Here is a 20,930-nt window from a genome sequence, read left to right as displayed (position 1 = left end):
TCTGTGCAACATTTTTTTTAAAACTGAGGATGTGGTGCAACATTTTTATTACATACAAAGAGAAATATTTGTAGAACTAAGTGTGAAAAATGCTTAACTAAAGATATGAGGACAAAAAGAAAGATAGGAGCAAGAATTAGTGAGAAATCCATAAACTCTGTATAACTATAAGAATAAATATGATATAGCAGACAGACTTGGTAGTGCATGTCTCTGTCTCCCTCTCTCTCCTACATCTCTCTGTCTCTGTCTGTCTGTCTGTCTGTCTGTCTGTCTGTCTGTCTGTCTGTCTGTCTCTCTCTCTCTCTCTCTCTCTCTCCCTCTCTCTCTCTCTGTGTGTGTGTGTGTGTGTGTGTGTGTGTGTGTGTGCGCGTTTTACACACAAATTATGGGAACAGTTAAATGTTACTCTACTCATAAATTTGCTGCATTTCTTATTCTGGGAAGTAACTAACAAGTAATTGAGATCAAATATGGAGACACACTTTATTTTCTATCTTAATAATTTAAATGTAAGGAGGCATATCAAAAAGGCAATGCCAGAGTTCAAAACAGTTTATTGACTTGGGTGTGATGGCACCAGGAAGAATTGGCAGGTGGGTCTCTCTGAGTTTGCAGTTACCTTCCACTACATAGCAAGAAGAAGAAAGAAGATGTAGAAGATGAGGTAGATAAAGAAGAAAGAAAGAAAGGAAGAAAGGAAAGAAGGAAGGAAGGAAAAACAAGAAAGGAAGAGGCATATTAATAATAGTAATATGAATAAGAAGATGGTTACTGGAAAAAAAAGCTTGGCAGGTGATGTCAATGAAAATTGCAGAGCTAGGATTTTCAAACATCTTCTTCTGTTTAGTCCAACAACAGAACACCTAGAAAAAATATAAACAGCACTCTAGTGTTGTACAAAGTAATCAAAGAGTAGTCACAACAGAGAACATTCTGATTCAAGAAAAATGCCTTACTATTGGCAAGCACTAAATATTTCGCCATCTTCTGCTACCCAGATCACTGGCAGCCTTGAATAATAACAGCCGATGGATCTGCCACAATGATAGAAAAATGGAGCAGATCATTCAAACCCAGGAACTCAGATATATGCTCCTGGAAGACCAATGGGATGTGCTTTTTTAGTTGCTGCTGGATTTGCCTAGGAGTTTAACCAGTTCTAAAATGCTCTCTTCAAGGGATATTTCTGGCAAAGTTCTGACGTTGTAATTGCCTGAGACAGTTAAGGACTCCTGTATGTGGATGGGATAAGTAAATGAGTTTGGTGGAGAAGCTGAATAATCCTTATACGCATAAAGATTTCCAGAGTCGCAACACGGGTTTCATACTTTAGCTTTTTCAGTCTCAGTATGCATTCATTCATAAGGTTGTGCTTTTAAAGATTCCAGAGGACCCTAAGTTCCCAATTCTGTCTATCCCAGAAGCTCTGTGTAAGTGGAATGTAAAGTCCACAGGAGATTTATAAACTTTAGACATGTCTCAACAATAACAAAGACCCTCACAAGGAGGGAGATTTATTGTTTCTAGGCAGGAAAGTAATGCCTTCCTAATTAGCTGGCACAGACTTCACTGACAAAGAATATATGCTTTGTGCAATTATTTCAAAAATGTCACAACACTAACAAAAGTTTCCAACAAGCCACAGGTAGCAATTAAAAATACTAATACAACGAAACAACCATGTGGCCAATGCTTAATAAATAAAGCAGCCAATAAAATTTTTTCCAGGGAGACTATATACCATACTTATCACATAAGACTTTAACTAAGCTATTTTAAAAATATGATGCTAACTCTACACAAGAATTAAATATGTTCATAGAGCAGAATAGTATTCATATAAATACTAATTAAGTAATGCATAGCCAACTTAGTTCTCAGAAATACTACTAAAAAGTCCGACAAACAATGACGGGTCAGTGAGAGAGCTCTTGCCTAAGCATACCCAGATGTCCTGGAGTCCGTCCTAATCACTGAGGAAAATGTTTCTGGAAATAGTCATGGGGCCATGAAGCACACAAAGGAACATTTAATCAAGAAAGTTACTAGTGCTTAATATGAATAATGAGATTCTATAGTGTCTGAATAACACACTTTCTATTCTTCTTAACTCTCCATTCAATGAGACAGACAGTGTCTCCTTAAAAAGATACAGGCAGTGCACAAGGCACTCTCATACCTCTAGTTCTGAGCCTGATGGATATGTTTAAAAGAGTGGCAGGACACTGCAATTTTTTTTAAATCCTGCCAATGAAACTGTTCTCTGGTGAATGATAGGCAGGGACTTTTCTTTTTCTCTCAGGCTCTACTCATACAATGAAAGTTTTACTTTCTGCATGATGATGTTGAAAGTGCAGAGTCCTAAATTGCTATTTTTACATACTGTAAAGCAGTGGTTCAATGAATGGAGAAAGAAGCCAAAAGACTAACTATTCCGCCAAGCTTTCCGATTCTACAGTGCATTTATCATTCGGAAAAGCCTGTCACAACTCACACAGCTTATGAAGCTCCAAAAGGAGGAAAGCCAGAAGGTGGATGCCTCAGTCCTTCTTAGAAGGGGGAAAAACACTTACAGGAGGAAATAAAAGGACAAATAGAGGAGCAGGAGTTAGAGAAAAGATCATCCAAAGACTGCCTCACCAGGGGATCACCCCATATGCAGCCACTAAACTCAAGCACTATTGCTGATGTCAAGTAGTGCTTACTGGCAGGAACATGATATGGATGCCTCCTCAGAGGCTTTGCCAGAGCCATATTGAAACAGAGGAGGATACTTGCAGCTAACCATAAGACTGAGCACAGGGACCCTAATGAAGAAACTAGAGAAAGGACTGAAGGAGTTAAAAGTGTCTGGAAACCCATGGGAAGAACAAAATGATCAACTAACCAAACACAGCACAGCTCCCAGTGACTAAAACACCAACCATGAGTTCGCGCAGAGAGACCCATGGCCCCAGGGGCATATTTAGCAGAGGATAGCATTGTTTGACATCAATGGGAGGAGAGGCCTTTGGTCCAGTGAAGGCTCCTTTTCCAGTATAGCAGAATGCCAAGGCACTGAGGTGGAGTGGGTGGTTGGGAGAGAGAGCACCTTCATGGAAACAAGTGGAAAGGGAGAGGAGATGGGAACAGGTAAAAGGAGATAACATTTGAAATGTAAATACAGAGAATATTCAATAACATATTTTTAAAAAAGAAAAGCCTGTTAGCATCCTTGTCCTTTCCAACTCTAATTACAGAATTGTGACTCTGAACTTTTATCTTAGAAAAGATTTGAAAATAAAGCAAGTAGTTCTTAGTCTCTTCTCAGAAAAAGTAACTTGTTATAGTATAGTGTGGAAAAGTTCAACCCTGAGGACAATAAAAAACAATAGAGATTCCTAACCAGTAAGAGAAGAACTGCATAATACACCAGCTTAGTCATTAGAAGAGAAACAACATGTACACACATGTACAGGTACACCCAAAATCACTCATGAAATACCAAGAGGAAAGGAGGGGGAAAAAGACACAGGACAAGAACTTTTGAAATAATGGCTGAAATTTTCTTAAATTTATTAAAATCCAATTAACTATAAAGTACAAGTTAACCACAGATCCAAAGACGTTAACTAGTAAGGATAACCCAAAAAAGGATGCTTGAATCTCACTGAAAAGGGGAGATAAAATCATAATAAAAATAAACAAAAACATTGGGGTGGGTGGATAGAGGGAACTGAGTGGGAGGGAGAGAGGGTGAGGAGGGAAAACAGGAGGGATCAAGTGTGAGGATGGAAGCAAAGAGAACTGGAATAAATAGTGGGGGACATCTCTGGACCAAGGTAGAAACCTAGGACAATAGAAACTCCCAGGAGCCTATGAGGGCAACAATAGCTAAGATCCATAGCAATAGGGGATATGGAACCTGAAATGGCCACCTCCCGTAATCAGGCAATACTTCTAATGGAGGAATGGGGACACTAGTACCATACACTGTGTATGTTGGGGGAGGAACTTTCATATTTCCTGCATACAAGATATGCAGGTATAAAGAAGGAACAGAAATTGAGGGAATATTCAACCAATGATTATTCCAACTTGAGACCAATGCCTTGAGAGGGAGCTCACCCCTGACCCTATAATAATATTCTGCAACACTTGTAGACAGGAGCCAAGCACAACTGTAATCTGAGACAATTTGCCCAGCAGATGATGGAAACAGATAAGAAGACCCAAAGCCCACAGCCAAATATTAAGCAGAACATGGGGAATTCTTGTGGAAGATGGGGAGGAAGGACTAAAGGAGCCAAAGAGGTCAAGGATACCACAAGAAAACCCACAGAATCAACTCATCTAGGCCCATAGGGGCTCTCAGAGACTGAATTGCCAATCAGAGAGCATTCATGAGGCAGAGCTAAGCCCCATACATATATGTAACATATGGGCAGCTTGGACTTCCTGTGGGTCCACTAACAATTGTGGTGGTCACTGTCTCTGATTCTGTTGTTTGTCTTTGGCTCCCTTTCCCCTGAGATACCTTGTTTAGCTTCAATAGAGGATGATGCACCTAGTTCTACTGCAACTTGATATGCCAAGGAAGGTTGATATCCATGGGAGAACACCCTTTCTCTTCAGAGAAAGAGAAAGCAGTCATAGGGGGAGAAAATATTAGATGGGGGACTAGGAGGGGAGGATGGAAGGGAATTTGTAATTGGAATGTAAAATAAATAAAATAATAAAAGTGTATGAAATCAATCATATAAATTCAAAGAATCACAAACAGACTTCAGAATTAAAATGGTGAACACATAAGACAAGTAGAAGACTGTGAAATTAGGAGAAAAAGAAAAAGAGCTTATCTCACAAGTCATCACATCCCCTAGAACTGGAGTTACAGTTTGGGCTGTCATATGAGTACTAGGGACCAAAGCTGGATGTCCTGTAAGAGAATCAACTTGCTTCCCCACTGAGCAATCTCTCTGCTTCCAACTACTTATTCTTGAATAAGTAATATATCAAAACCAAAATTTTTCAAGTAATAGAAATACAACTAATACTCTATATATAAAAATATATGCCATATGACAAAGGTAGCGACGGAGTTTATAACAATTGGTGTCTACACATAAGGCAGAAAAGTTTCATAGGTGTTATAGCAATCAAAATCACATTATAATAGTATAAAATAGTCAGATATATTAGTGGAACAGTAGAAATTCTGAAAATAAATATGTATCTCTATTCAATGTATCTTTAGTAAAGGCAAAAGTACATCTTTTAGTGAGAGAATAAGTTCAATAATATACTTTAAATCTGTCTGTCTGATAAGAGGACATTAACTAGAATGTACAAGGAACTCAAACACCTCAATAGCAGCTTTAGAAACCAGTAAATCCCCAATGACCCAATCAAAACATTTCTGAAAGGAAGTTTTATAAAATGCCAATCAGATATTTCACAACCAATTCTTCATCACTAATCTCAAGGAAAATGCAAATAAAAACCACAATGAGATAGTTAGGAGGATTCTAGGAATAAAGAAAAAAAAAAAAACACTAGCAAAAGGTGATGAACGGATGGAGAGGGGAATTCTTATACATAGTTGTTGTGTATGTTGATTATTATAGAAATTATAAAGAACAGCATTGAGTTCCTTCTAGAAATTAAATTAAATTAAAGATATGATGTAGTAATTCCATTACTGGGCATGTACCTGAACAAGACTAAATGAATATATCAATGAAACATCTGCATTTCAATATTCTTCGTAAAATGGTTTGTAATAATCAAGAAATGGAAACAATATATGCACATGAACTGATGAATGAATAAAGGGAATGTAATGTGTATGCCTGATGGTATGATATCCAGCTATTGATCAAGGTTTACTTGTCATTTACAACAAAATAAATGGGACTCAAGGTTACTATGCTTATTGAACTAAGTCAAGCACAGGAAGTCAAATAACACGTAATCTATTTTATATGCTAACTTATAAAATTTGGACTTTACTATAGTTGAAAGTAAAATGGAGACAATAGGAGAGAATTATAGGAAAATGTTGACAGCCATTGAAATGAAAAAGTAATTAGTGGCTCAATAGTAGATTTGTTACTTCCAAAAGAAAGAATTATAAAATGCAAAGAGAGACAGACAGAGACAGAGACAAAAAGACAGAGAGAGACATAGAAAGAAACAGACAGAGATAAATAGAAACATCAGCTGAGATAATGCATTCTAAAGACCAAAGGAATAAATAATAAAAAAATCTAGAAATTCGCCAATATGTGTGAAATACCATCAAGTCTACCAGTGCAAGCATAATTAGTGTTCCATAAAAAGGAAGTAAAAAAATGAGTCAGAAAAATATTTGACGAAGTAATGGCCAAATTCCTCTAACTAATTTGAATACAAGTAAGTTTCTATACATCCACAAAAGCACCATAAACTTCAAATAGAATAAAGTTATAAAGGAAACATGGATAGAGAAAACATAATACAATGTCAAATTATTAAGACCTTGCAAACATCTCAAAAGCAGAAGCAGAAGCAGCTCATCACATAAACAGAAATCTCAAGAACATTACATAATCCTTCCCAACTGACACTGAACTAAAAGAACAGTAACCTTTAAAATGACATGGTCTCAGCTATAGAGTAGCTAAAGTAATAAAATTGGAAGTTAGTCAAAACCACATATTGATGATGGAAACATATTCACCAAATAAAATGATAAAATACGTATATATTTAACATAATTTAAAGAGAAGTAGATAATTCCAAAAATAATGATTGAGATTCCACTTTCACTGACCAGTTGAATAAACAAAAATAAATAATAATGAAAAATTACAAGTCTTGATCTATGCTATAATATAGATAAATTGTACAGATATCTACTGAAGTTCCACACAAAAGTAAAATATGTATTCTACTCCCCTTCCTTTTTTTTATTGCTGACTGGAGCCTTATATGGATGTCACCTGAGAGGCTCTGCCAGAGCCATACTGATACAGATGAGGATGCTTGTAGCTAACCATTGGACTAAGCACCGGGACCCCAATGGAGAAGTTAGGGGAAGGACTGAAGAAGCTGAAGGGGATTTGCAACCCAATAGGAAGAACAACAATATCAACCAACCAGACCCCCCAGAGTTCCCAGGGACTAAACCACCAACCAAAGAGTACAAATGGAGGGACCCATGGCTCCAGCCACATAAGTAGCAGAGGATGGCATTGTCTGGCATCAATAGGAGAAGCTTTTGGGGGAAGGCCAGGGTGATGAGGTAGGATTGGGTTGGTGGGAGGTAGAAAATCTTCATGGCGCAAAAGAAGGAGGAATGGGAGGGGGAAAAGGGGATAACAGAAAGGGGGATAACATTTGAAATGTAAACACATAAAATAGCCAATAAATACACCACAACAGTTTCCAAACAGACTGTAAATTAAAGCAGGAAAAAGTTCTCAATTAGGTTAAAAGGATTGAAAGTAGGCAAAGTGTACTTTCCAATGAAAATGAAATGAGAGTAGAATTCAATAATGGAAATTTGCAAAACATGGGTATTAATTAGAAATTAGGCAATGTGGTACTATAAGGATAGTGAGTCAAAGTAGAAATAAGAACACATTAAAAATATGTTGAGACAAAGAAAATGAGAAAATCCCATAACAAACCACGAGATACAATGAAAGCAGTGTTTACAAGAAAATGGAAGCTGTAATGTTTATATTTTAAAAGTCCTCAAATGAATAAACTGATTTTTCTTAAAAGTAGGGACTGGAAAGTAAGCCAAACCCAAAGAAGAGTCACTGAATAAAATTGCTGAAAAAAGGTGAAATAAATCCATTGGAAATAGAGAAAGAGCAAATAGCAATGAATTAGACATGGGACAAAAAGGAGAAAATTCCTCACTAAATTTGCTTCTTGTAGAATTCCAATAAAATGTATAGAGTATGGGCAAACTTGTAAAGGAAAGAGAGTCAGCCAGTCTTAGTGAAGGGTGATGTAAGAATTTTGCATGCTTTTCTGTGTCCAGAAATGTATAAAAGATAAAATACAAAGTTTTTTTCTTTGAAAGTGAATAGTTACCAAAAATAATATGAAAAACAAAATATCCCTATTCATTTTTAAGTGATTAAATCGGTAATTAAGTCAACACATATGCACATGAACTGCAGGCAACATGATTGTATTATTCAATTGTTCTAACAAAGATTATATGCTAAAAAATCTTCCCAAAACTGAAAAGAGATGTGACGTTTGTTTAAGATGCACTTTATGAAGAAAACAAAATGACAAATCAAATCTCTTTGAACAATTATCTTAAAAAGATTAATTAAGTCTTAAAAGAACCCAATGATATAGAAATAAAATATCTATTACCAAATATAATTTACTTGAGAAATTTAAGGTTCATCACAATTCAAAAACTAATATAATATAGTATACTACGAGAATAAAGGAAGAAATATATCCAATAAGCATTATGCTAGACAGAAAAAAAATTGAGGAAATTCCCACTTGGTAGGAAATGACACAGTAAATGTAGAAGAAAAGGATACATGCTGAATCTAATGAATGTTGTAAAAGGCCTGAAATACCATATAGCATTTGTATTTCTTCCCTAAGCTATAGCCTTCTAAATGCCAGACCAGGCTTTTACCATTAAAGCCACACCCCTATGCACAAATATCACATGGTATTAAAATACTAATAAGAAAAGAAGGTAAACTGTCTTCTACTTGCTCTTTCACTGAACACTACCTTACATGTCCTGTCAGGACAATAAAGAAACAATAACAAGATTTAGGACAAGGAATGTTCAAATAAGTCTGTCATCATTTACAAGAGACATCATGGAACATATACAAGAAATTGAAGTAATGCTGTTAATAAGCTGTTAGAAATACCAAGTGAATTTAGCCATATTTCTGGCCAAATGCTAAATATATATGATATGTGTATTTATTTTTATATACCACCAAGTAGTTGGCAATAAACACTTTTAAACCAAAAACCTCCCAACACAAAAAAGCCCAGGGCCAGATGGATTTAGTTCAAAATTCTACCAGACCTCAAAAGAAGACCTGATACCAATATTCCTCAAACTATTCCATAAAATAGAAACAGAAGGGACCTCACCCAATTCATTTTATGAAGCCACAATTACTCTGATACCTGAACTACACAAGGACCCAACCAAAAAAGAGAACTTCAAAACCAATCTCACTCATGAATATTGATGAAAAAATACTCAATAAAATTCTTGAAAACAGAATCCAAGAATACATTAAAACCATCTTTCACCACGATCAACTAGGTGATGCAAGGTTGGCTCAATATACAGAAATCCATTCATGTAATCCACCATACAAACAAACTCAAAGAATAAAACCAATGCTCTTTACAATAGCAGCCAAAGAATTAAATGCCCAGAGATGTGTCTATGTAAGGTAGATGTAAGACCTACAAGATGAAAACAATACTGTAGAATTTAAACAACTCAAGTAAATATTAAATATTTGTCTGTACATATGGATATGTATATAAATTGTAAACAGTACTTTTAAGATTTTAAGCTACATAATTTTTATAGATTCAATTCAATTATGCTTTTAAAACACAAGACATTTTACTTTGGAGCTTGATATGCTAATTTAGATCTTTATAAAAATGAAAACATTTTAGAGCAGTATTAGTGATTTGGAAGACCACAGCTAATTGGCATTCTTAGACTATTTAGATTATTTATAGTAACATAGTTTTAGAAATAATTTGTTTTACTTCTACTATTTACTATCCGATTTTATAGTCTTAAACTATTTTCCATTTTTATCTTTAATTTATCCATTTGAATTTGTTTTATTAATCTATAATATACTTTTTAAAAGTTAAAAATTAGGCGCTTCTCTTACATGCTTTTGAATGTACAAGCTATACTTCTTTCATCTACTCTTGATGTTAAATATTATTTTATCTTAAAAATGTCCTACTGATATCTAACACCTAATATGTTGATTTATAAACACAGAGAATGCAAACTGAATTTTGTAAGTGTAGTTTTGCATATATAGATTCATGGAATTCTGTGAACTTTATGGCTTGCTATCTAATGATATATTGTAGATCACAGAATGATCTACCATAATTGTAACTGAACAATCTTAATAGCAATTTAAATTAATTTGTCTGAAGTAGTCCATAGATCAAATGTTACAAGATTAATGAAGAGTGAAGAACCATCTAGGCCTCATTTTCTCCCTTTGAATGTTTTAAAGAGACATAAGGATAAAGAGAAATTATTGCATGAAACACAATATAAGTTCAAGTGGGTGAGAGGATAGAAATGCTAAGTCCCCTCAAGTTAGCGTTCTTGATGTTAATATCAGTCAAATTCTTATGAAGTTCTTAAACGTGTGAAATAACATGATTGTTTATCCCTCTTTAAATATTCTGAATCTTTAGTGGAGCAGCAGCTGTCTTTTGTTTTTGTTTTTGTTTAAGAACTCAAAAAGTAATTAAATTTCGTGAGAAATCAAAATTTTGTTTAATGATGGCACAAATTTATATAAGTTTACTTCATGCCAATTCAAATTGCATTATTATTTTTCTATTGAAAACTTGAGTATGATAAATGTGAAAAACAGTAAGGCAAATATTCTGGAAATATCTTTCTTTTCATAGATTTCAATGTTTTATTTTTAAAATTAGGCATTTTTTTATAGTTTTGCAATAATCATAGCATTTTGTATCTGTGTTGCTAAATCCACTGGTATATTAACGAAAAAAGTAATTTAGCTATACAACTGGTAAGCCTAGGTACCATATCCATATGCATTATAGTTCTTTCATTATTTTTAACCTAAATATCAGATATGTAGGTCAAGAATAATTACTCGACAACCGATCAAACGCAATGTTACCAGTCGATGTCTGTAGGTTGTTCACAGTACATAATCCGAAGGTATTGAGCATAGCCGCTGCAATTCTATGGCCAGGTATATTTACCTATTGATATTGCCCAAACGATGGCAATCTTCATGATGGCCTTAGTCCGCGAATTGAACCGGCTATGCTCAATAGGATTACGTATTGCTACATACCGGTCCAGCGATATGGCGCAGAGGTGCATGATGGACGCAGTTGAAAATAGCACATCTAGTGAAATCCAGACGGGGCACAAATATCTAGGTAAAGGCCAGACATAATCTGAAAGAGAACAAAGATAAGAGAAAAGAACATGTTATCCAAATTGCACTGACCAAAGTTTTTCACATTAGTCTACATATTATTTCTTCTCCACAATATTTTAAGGGCAGTAAAATTTCAGAATTTTTCTCAGTGATGACAGTACCCGCGCTCTATTTTTTATTACTGTATGCTTTGAATAATATAAAAGTAACCACTTTAATGAGTCAAATATCCTAAGCACGGAATAGCTTCACAGTATTATATAAACATGACTTCCTTCTAGGTTTGGAACATTTCATCATCCCAGAAGATAAACACTATCCACTAAGCAGTCAGCAACTCATACTCGCCAAAGACCCTGGCAATCTCTAGCCTGTTCCTAGTCATTAGTGATTGATATACTTTGGACATTTCCTATAACTGGAGTTATTTTTCATAGTGGGGTTGTTGATAAGTATGTTTGGAGGCTTATTCATGTTCATCTACTTATTACTACCCCGCTCCTTTTCATTAGCCAGTGAGGTAGTCTCAAGATATTTTTTAATTTCCTTCACAGATTGTTTATTGTTCTATGTAGCACTGGGGATAATTTCAATATTATTGGCCCCGTGTTCTGCAATTTAACCAAGCTCATTTATCATGTCTAATTTTCATGTGTAGATTTCTCGTGAATTTCCATATGATGACAAATATTTTTGTCTCTTTTTTCCAGTGTTTCCTCCATGTTTCATGTTAATTCCTCATCTCGATTAACTTGTCTAAGTGTGATTATTGACTATCATTTCCTAAACTTTTAAATGGCTTGTTTTTATTTATGTTCAAGTGCACATGTGCACTTCCAAAGACAAAAGACCACCATTAGATCACTGGGGCTGTGAGTTGCAGATATTTGTTTAGATGCTATTTCTTGTTGGGTGCAAAAGCTAAAATGACATCCTCTGAGAGAGCATCAAGTATTCTTACCTCCTGAGCCATTTCTCTACCCACTACTTGTTAATCACTCAATTCCATATGAACATATCCACTTATTTTTCTGCCTTTTGTAGCTCTTCTCAGTAAAACTCAAAATTTCAAAGAAATTTTAGATTTCATAAGTCAGTATTTTATTATTTTGTGTTGATCATATTGCTAGTTGGTGTGATTTTGCTCTTTTTCTTTGGTTCCTTGAGGCATAATGTTAGGTTAAAATTCAATATCTTTGCTGTTGAATCACTCTAGTGAGATTTTTATTTCACATATTGTACTTTTTTATTGGATATTCTCTGTATTTACATTTCAAATGTTATATGCTTCCCCCCACTCCCCTCCCTACTCCCCCTCAACTTGCTTCCAAGAAGGTGCTCCCTCTCCCAATCACCTTCTCCACCTCAGTGCTTTGGCTGTTGATGGTGTTGTTCTTCCCATGAGGGTGCAAACCCTTCAGCTCTTTCGGTCCTTTCTTTAGCTTTCATTGGAGTCTGCGTGTTCAGTCTGATGGCTAGCTACAAAAATCCTCCTTTGTATCTATATGACTCTGGGTGAACCTCTGTGGAGCAATCTCTGACTAGTTCCTGCCAATAAACACTTCTTGGCATCAGCAATAGTGCTGGGTTTGGTGGCTGCATATGGGGTGGTTCTCCAGGTGAGGCAGTCCCTGTTTGTCTTTTCTTCAATTGCTGCTCCTTTATTTGACCTTGCATTTCTTCCCCTATTTTGTTCTCCCTTCTAAGAAAGACTAACACATCCACATTCTGGTCTTCCTACTTTTAGAGCTTCATTGGTTTTGTGGATGGTTTCTTGGATATTCTGAGCGGTTTTTTTTTTTTTTTTCTTATGGTGTGTGTGTGGAGGGGCTAGTATCTGCTTATAAGTGAGTGCATACCATGAATATTCTTTTGTGACTGGGTTACCTCACTCAGGATGATAGCTTCAAGTTCCATCCATTTGGCTAGAAATTTCATGAACTCGTTGTTTTTAATAGCCAAGTACTACACCATTGTCTAAATGTACCACAATTTCTGTATCCATTCCTCTGCTGAAGGACATCTGGGTTCTTTCCAGCTTCTGGATATTTATTATAAATAAGGCTGCTACGAAAGTTGTTGAGCATGTGTCCTTGTTATATGTTGGAGCTAATTTTGGGTATATGCACAGGAGTAGTATAGATGGGTTCTCAGGTAGCACTATGTCCATTTATCTGAGGAGCAGCCAGACTGATTTCCAGGGTGGTTGTACCAGTTTACAATCCCACCAAAAGTGGAGGAGTGTTCCTATTTCTCTGCATCCTTGTCAGAATCTGCTGTCACCTGTTTTTTATCTTAGCCATTCTGACTGGTGTGAGCTAGAATCTCGGGGTTATATTGATTTGCATTTACCTGAAGACTAGGGATGTTGAGCATTTCTTTAGGTGCTTCTCAGCCCTTCAATATTCTTCCATTGAGAAGTCTCTGTGTAGCTCTGTACCACATTTTAATAGGATTATTTGTTTCGCTAGAGACTAACTTCTTGAGATCTTTGTATATACGGGATACTAGCCATATATCAGATTTAGGATTGGTAAAGACCTTTTCCCAATCTGTTGGTTGCCATTTTATCCTTTTGAAAACAGTGTCCTTGGACTTACAGAGCATTGCAATTTCATGAGTTCCCATTTGTCGATTTTTGATCTTACAGCATAAGCCCTTGGTGTTCTTCTCAGGAAATTATCCAGTGTATCTCTGTATTCTAAGATCTTCCCCACTTTCTGTTCTGTTAGTTTCAGTGTACCTGGTTTTATGTGGAGGTCTTTGATCCACTTGGACTTGAGCTTTGTACAAGGACTTAAGAAGGAATTAATTTGCATTCTTCTGCATACTGACTGCCAGTTGATCCAGAACCATTTATTGAAGAGGCAGTCTTTTTCTCATTGTATGTTTGTAGATCCTTTGTCAAAGGTCAAATGACCATAAATCATTTCTCGGTCTTTGATTCTATTCCATTGGTTTACCTGCCTTCCTGCCTGTCTCTCTACCAATACCAGGCAGTTTTTTTTTTTTTTTTTTTTTTTTTGTTTTGTTTTGTTTTTTATCAAAATCGATCTGTAATACAGCTTGAAATGAGGGATGGTGATTACTCCAGAAGTTTTTTTATTGTTGAGAATGTTTTTGCTATCATGGGTTTCTATTATTCCAAGTGAATTTGCAAATAGCTCTTTCTAACTCTATGAAGAATCAAGTTGGAATTTTGATAGGGACTGCCTTGAATTTGTAGATTGCCTTAGGCAAGATGGCCATTTTTACAGTGTTGATCCTTCCAATCCATGAGCATGGTAGATCTTTCCATCTTCTGAGGTCGTTTTCAATTTCCTTCTTCAGAGACTTGAATTTCTTGTTGTACAGATCCTTAACTTGCTTAGGATGTGGTTTATATTCTTTCTGGCTATTGTGAAGGGTTTCGAGTCTCTAATTTCTTTCTCAGCCTGTTTGTCCTTTGAGTAGAGGGAGGCTACTGATGTGCTTGAGTTAATTTTATATCCAGCCACTTTGCTGAAGCTGTTTATCAGCTGAAAAGGTTTCCTGGTAGAATTTTTGGGGTCACTTACGTATACTATCATATCATCTGCAAATAGTAGTATTTTAACTTCTTCCTTTCAAATTTGTATCACATTGACCTCATTTTCTTGTCTTATTTCTCTGGCTAGTATATTGAATAGGTAAGGAGAGAATGGACAGCCTTGTGTAGTCCCTAATTTTAGTGGAACTGCTTCAAGTGTCTCACCATTTACTTTGATGGTAGCTACTGGTTTTCTGTATATTGCTTTTACTATGTTTAAGTATATTCCTTGAATGCCTGATTTTTCCAAGACTTTTATCATGAAGGAGTGTTGAATTTTGATTTTCTCAGCATCTACAGAGATAATCATGTGGGTTTTTTTTCCTTTGAGTTTGTTTATATAGTGGATGACACTGATGGATTTCCATATATTGAACTATCCTTTCATCCCAGGGATGAAGTCTACTTGATCATGATAAATGATCATTTTGATGTGTTCTTGGATTCAGTTTGCAAACATTTTATTGAGTATTTTTGCATTGATATTCATAAGGGAAATTGTTCTAAGGTTCTCTTTCTTTGTAGGGTCTTTGTGTGGTTTAGAAATGAGAATAATTGTGGATTTGAAGATTGATTTGGGTAGTGTTCCCTCAGTTTCTATTTTTGTGGAATATTTGGAAAGAATTAGTATTAAGTTTCCTATGAAGTTCTAACAAATTCTCCAATAAACCCATGATCTCCTGGGCTCATTTTGGTATGGAAGTTTTGATGACTGCTTTTATTTCTTTAGGGATTGTGGGGCTATTTGGATGGTTTATCTGATCCTAATTTAACTTTGGTACCTGGTATCTGTCTAGAAAAACTTCCATTTCTTCTAGATTTCTTAGGTTTGTTGATTACAGGCTTTTGTAATAGGATCTGATGATTTCTTGAATTTTCTTAGTTTCTGTTGTTATTTCTCCCTTTTCGTTCCTAATATTGTCAATTTGAATATGTTCTCTGTGCCCTCTGGTTAGTTTGACTAAGGGTTTATCACTCATGTTGGTTTTCTCAAAGACACAGCTTTTGATTTTGTTGATTCTTTGTATAGTTCTTTTTGTCTCTATTTGGTTGATTTCAGCTCTGAGTTTGAATATTTCCTGCCTTCTACTCCTCTTGGGTGTATCTGCTTCTTTTTGTTCTAGAGCTTTCAGTTGTGCTATCAAGTTGTTAGTGTATGCTCTCTCCAGTTTTTTCTTTTTTCTTTTTCTTTTTCTTTTTTTTTTTTCTTTTTCTTTTTTTTTTTTTTTGAGGCAATCAGAGCTAGGAGTTTTCCTGTTACCACTCTTCATTGTATCCCAAAATTTGTGTATGTTGTCTCTTCATTTTCATTAAATTCTAAAAATTCTTTGATTTCTCTCTTTATTTCTTCTTTGACCAAGCTATCATTGAGTAGATCATTGTTCAGCTTCCATGTGTATGTGGGCTTTTTGTTGCTGTTTTTGTTATTGAAGATGAGCCTTAGTCCATGGTGATCTGATAAAATTCATGGGATTATTTTGATCTTCTTGTGTCTGTTGAGGCCTGTTTTGTGACTGAATATATGCTCAATTTTTGAGAAGGCACCATGGGGTGCTGAGAAGAAGGTATATTCTTTTCTTTTAAGATGAAATATTCTATAGATGTCTGTTAAATTCATTTGGTTCATAACTTCTGTTTGTTTCACTGTGCTTCTGTTCAGTTTCTGCATCCATGGTCTGGCTATTGATGAGAGTGGGGTGCTGAATTCTCTCACTATTATTGTGTGTGGAGTAATATATGCTCTGAGCTTTAGTAGAGTTTATTTTAGGAATGTGGATGCTCTTGCATTTCAAGCATAGATGTTCAGGATTGAGAATTTATGTTGGCAGATTTTTCCTTTGATGAGTACAAAGTGTCCTTGTCTTTTTTGATGACTTTTGGTTGAAAATCTATTTTATTCGATATTAGAGTGGCAACTCCAGTTTGTTTCTTGGGACCATTTATTTGGAAAGATTTTTTCCAACCTTTTACTCTGAGATAGCAACTCTCTTTGTCTCTGAGAAGTGTTTCCTGTATGCAGCAAAATGCTGGATCCTGTTTACGTATCCAGTCTGATAGTTTATGTCTTTTTATTGGAGAATTGAGTCCATTGATGTTAAGAGATTTTAAGAAAGAGTAATTGTTGTTTCCTGCTCTTTTTGTTGTTATAGGTAGTGTTATGTTTGTGTGCTTTCTTCTTTGGTGTTTTTAGCAAGAAGATTAGTTTCTCTATTTTTCTAGGGCGAAGTATCCCTCTTTGTGGCAGACTTTTCCATCTATTATCCTTTGTAGATCTGGATTTGTTGGTAGATATTATGTAAATTTGTTTTTGTCCTGGAATGTCTTGTTTCTCCATCTACTGTTATTGAGGGTTTTGCTGGATATAGTAACCTGGGCTGGAACTTGTGTTCCCTTAGGATCTGTATGATGTCACTCCAGGATCTTCTAGCTTTCATAGTCTCTGTTGAAGTCTGGTTTAATTCTGACTGTTTTGCCTGTCCTTTTTCTCTTACTGCTTTTAGTATTTTTTTCTTTGTTTTGAGCATTTGTTGCTTTGATTATGTGTCAGGAAGAATTTCTTGTCTGGTTCGGTCTATTTGGGGTTCTCTGGGCTTCTTGTATATTCATGATCATCTGTTTTTTTAGGTCAGGAAAGTTTTCTTCTATAATTTTGTTGAAGATATTTATTGTGCCTTTCAGTTGATATTCTTCACCCTCTTCTACACCTATTATCCTTAGGTTTGTGTACTGGATTTCTGGGGTGTTTTGGGTTAGAATCTTTTTTTTTTTTTGTCCTGTTACTTTTGTTTTATACCACATTCTTTTTTTAAAAACAACTTTATTTTACAAAACAAAGATAAATGTACAGATTTTAAACATTTTTTGCTTAAAATTATACATTTTTGTCAGTACTTTTTTTTAGATTTTAACATAATGTTTACATAAAACTATATGAATATATTTTTTAGTCAGTAGTTGTTTTTTTCAAGGTTTGATAGTATGCAATGAGCATAAAGTACATGTAAAACAAAATATAACATGGAAATAGTTGATTTTTGCATTTTCTCTGACTTTTGTGGCAATGATTTCTATGGTATCTTCTGTCCCTGAGATTGTCTTCTCCATCTCTTGTATGCTGTAGCTGATGCTCTATGACTCCTGATGTCTTTCCTAGTTTTTCCAACTTCATGGTCGTCTCCTTTTATGGTTTCTTTATTCTTTCTATTTCTGTTTTTAGTTCCTTCACCTGGTTGTTTATGCTTTCCTTTAGCATTTTAAGTGATTTTTGTGTTTCCTCTTTAAGGGTTTCAACTTGTTTATGTGTGTTATCCTGGCTTTCCTGTACTTCTTTAAGTGTGTTATTTATGTGCTTCTCAAAGATCTCCATCATCATTGTGAAGTATGATTTTAAGTCTAAATCTTGTTTTTCTGGTGAGTTGGGATACTGGTGAGTGGAAGAAATGGGTTCTGAGTTTTGCCATGTTGTCTTCCTTTCTGTTTCTTAGAGTCTTGAGCTTGCCTCTTGCCATCTTGATATAGGTGATGCTAGGTGATCTATTTGGCTCTTACTGGAGCTTGTCTCTCTTGTGGGTCTGTGGGCCCGTGGTTTCCAGAGGAAGGTTGTTCCTGGGTTTTCCCCTCTCAGGGTAGGCTGTGAGTTCCTGGGCTGGTTCTGGCCTTGGGCCTGAAGTGTGCATTCCCAGGCAGTACTGCTGTCTAAGCTGCCAGAGTTCTGGGCGGCCTCTCCTGGGTTGGACAGTGGATAGAAGAAGTTGACTCACCCTTCCACTTAGGGTGGAGAGTGCTCCTGCAGCTTTTCAAAGCCTGTTTCATTGTCTTGTTTAAATACTATACTTGAATTTAGTTTACACTATAGTATATTTAAGAACTGGAGAAAAAATCTGGCAATGGTATACAGTCCAAGCTAGTTTTAAACTCATGATTTTCCTGCCTCAACCTCCACAGTTCTAGTAGTTCTAGGTGTTAACCGCCACACCTGGATTTCACCTAGTCTTGCACTAAAAATTCTAAAACTCATTGAAGGCAATAAAATAAAATATCCCCTCAGTACTTTCAACTTGACTTTAAAATTCTTCTCAGTGCATGGTGAAGTTTTGTAAACCATTTCATTAGCCTTAGGAGTTCAGGGGTATAGAAAATATTTTTTATCAGTCTTGCCAGCCCATAAGTTTATATTCATGCTTGTTATTATCAGGTCTTAATGTGTTTACAATTTTATGATTTATACCAAATTTAAGGAATTTTTAGTTCATATTTTTCAAATAGAATTTACCCGCATTTACCCATTGAGTCTCAAGTAATTTATATATCAGACTACTTTAAATGCTTTCTCATAAATTCCCTAGAATGCATTCTTTCTTTTTTGAGCACATTTTTTAATTTGGTACTAACTTTAATGAACCTCTCTTTAAATGGACTGAAGTATTTTGTTCCTGTCATTTACCATTTGCTGCTAAGTCTGTCCCCACTCCCCAAAAAAGAATAATAAACAATTTAATGTGTAATTTTCAGCTCTCAAATCTCTTTTTTGTAGATTTGAATTTATCTTCTGAAAGTTACATTTTTCAATCAGTATAGTTTATTTTATGTTGTTACAAATATAATGAGAGTAATAACATTATGCTTTGAATTTCAGTATCTGAATATACTCAGGATATCCTTCTAAGTACATGTTACTTTCCCCCTGTTCTTATTGAAAATTTATGAAAACATAAACAAAATGACTATTCTTAGGCTGAGATGCTTGGTTGTATACTATTCCTCCCAATCCTCTTTGTGTTTTGTTTTCCAGGACATAGTCCAATTAGTTGAAATGATTTTTATTTGTTGGGCTGCAGCTGAAAGGTCATTACAGTTTAATTGTCAATTATTTTTACCTACTTGAAGCATTTACTAACAAGCATGGCTATGGGGTTAGTGGCTTTAAAAGAGGCGTTGATGGCCTTTCACAGAGAATGGTATGATAGTCATTCTCTCACCTTGTAGATTGAAACTGATGTTTATTTCAAATTTTTCCCTAGGTTCTCTTTCTCTCTCTCTCTCTCTCTCTCTCTCTCTCTCTCTCTCTCTCTCTCTCTCTCTCTCTCTCCCTCTCTCTCTCTCTCTCTCTCTCTCTCTCTCTCTCTCTCTCTTTCTCTCTCTCTCTTTCTCCCTCTCTCTCCCTCTCCCTTTCTACCTCCCTTCCTCTCTCTCCCTCTCTACCTTCCTCCCTCCCTCCCTCCTTCCCCCCTCTCCCTCTCTCTGTCACACTCTCTCTGTTTATGTTCCTCTGTCACTTTCTCCCTTTCTCCCTCCCTTCCTTTCCCTCATTCCCCCACACCTCTCTCTTGCTACTTCTCTCCTCTTCCTCCTCCTCCTTTGGCTTTAAAACCCTTGTTGCTAAGGAAATTACTATATAGGCTTATGTGACCTTTAACAAGTAGGAATACTGCAGACTCTGCCTCCAGAGTGCTAGTAGCTAATGTGAATCAATATGTCTGGTTTCTTCAGGTCTCATCAAAGTCACATGTTAGAAACTGTTTTTTCCATGTTACATTCTGTCCTACATGTGCTTTATGCTTATGGTAACTAGTGGGATTTCAATGCATGCTATCAAACCTCTAAAAAAATTAAGTACTGACAAAAAATATTCATATAGTGTTATGCCAAAATGCCTTTAAAAATTTGTATATGCATCCCTCTTTTTTAAAAAAATAAAGTTGTAAGAGACAGAAAAATAAAGAAACTTTTTTTCTTCTTTTATATGAAAGTGAATAATGTAAACTCAACCAACAGGACTTTCATCCAAGTATTCATCACTAGGAAGTCTCCTAAACACAGGTGTTTATAAATCTGAATATTAACATTGTTTTTGTATTTCAGATCTGGGGGTTGAGCCTGTATTGGTCTTTGTTCTGCTAGAAATGTGTTCTACCACTGAGCTAAAACATCGGTCAGCTGTCACTTGTGGGTTTCACAAGCTGTATCTGCCATGGAAGTTGGTTGCATTGGTGATCATAGTATTTCGTTTGACATCCTTTGCTTTTAGAATTTCATTTCCAGTTGCACTGTAGATGTTCAGATAAACAGATGTTTCTTTGGATGAATTATATTTGTTATTTTCTACCACAAATGCAGATTTCTCAGAGAAATGAGTGAATTTACATGATCCACGGGTATTTACCACATAGTGAATAGGTGGAATGTTT

General features: G+C 35.6%; 1 protein-coding gene across 2 annotated transcripts in view; it reads right to left on the bottom strand.

Moving 5' to 3' along the window:
* The window catches only part of HTR2C (5-hydroxytryptamine receptor 2C), a gene marked incomplete at both ends in the record, with an annotated part of 108,827 nt that overhangs the window by 24,509 nt on the left and 63,388 nt on the right, over positions 1-20,930 (bottom strand). The window contains one exon of one of the 2 annotated variants that reach the window (XM_080910019.1): positions 10,990-11,190. In XM_080910019.1, coding sequence (XP_080766145.1) covers positions 10,990-11,190 — 201 coding nt within the window. The remainder of the gene's footprint in view (positions 1-10,989; positions 11,191-20,930) is intronic. The other variant, XM_080910020.1, reaches the window with a different exon arrangement.

The sequence above is a fragment of the Micromys minutus genome (genome assembly GCF_963924665.1).
Source record: "Micromys minutus genome assembly, chromosome: X".
Taxonomy (NCBI): domain Eukaryota; kingdom Metazoa; phylum Chordata; class Mammalia; order Rodentia; family Muridae; genus Micromys; species Micromys minutus.
This window is presented reverse-complemented; position numbering and strand designations above follow the sequence as displayed.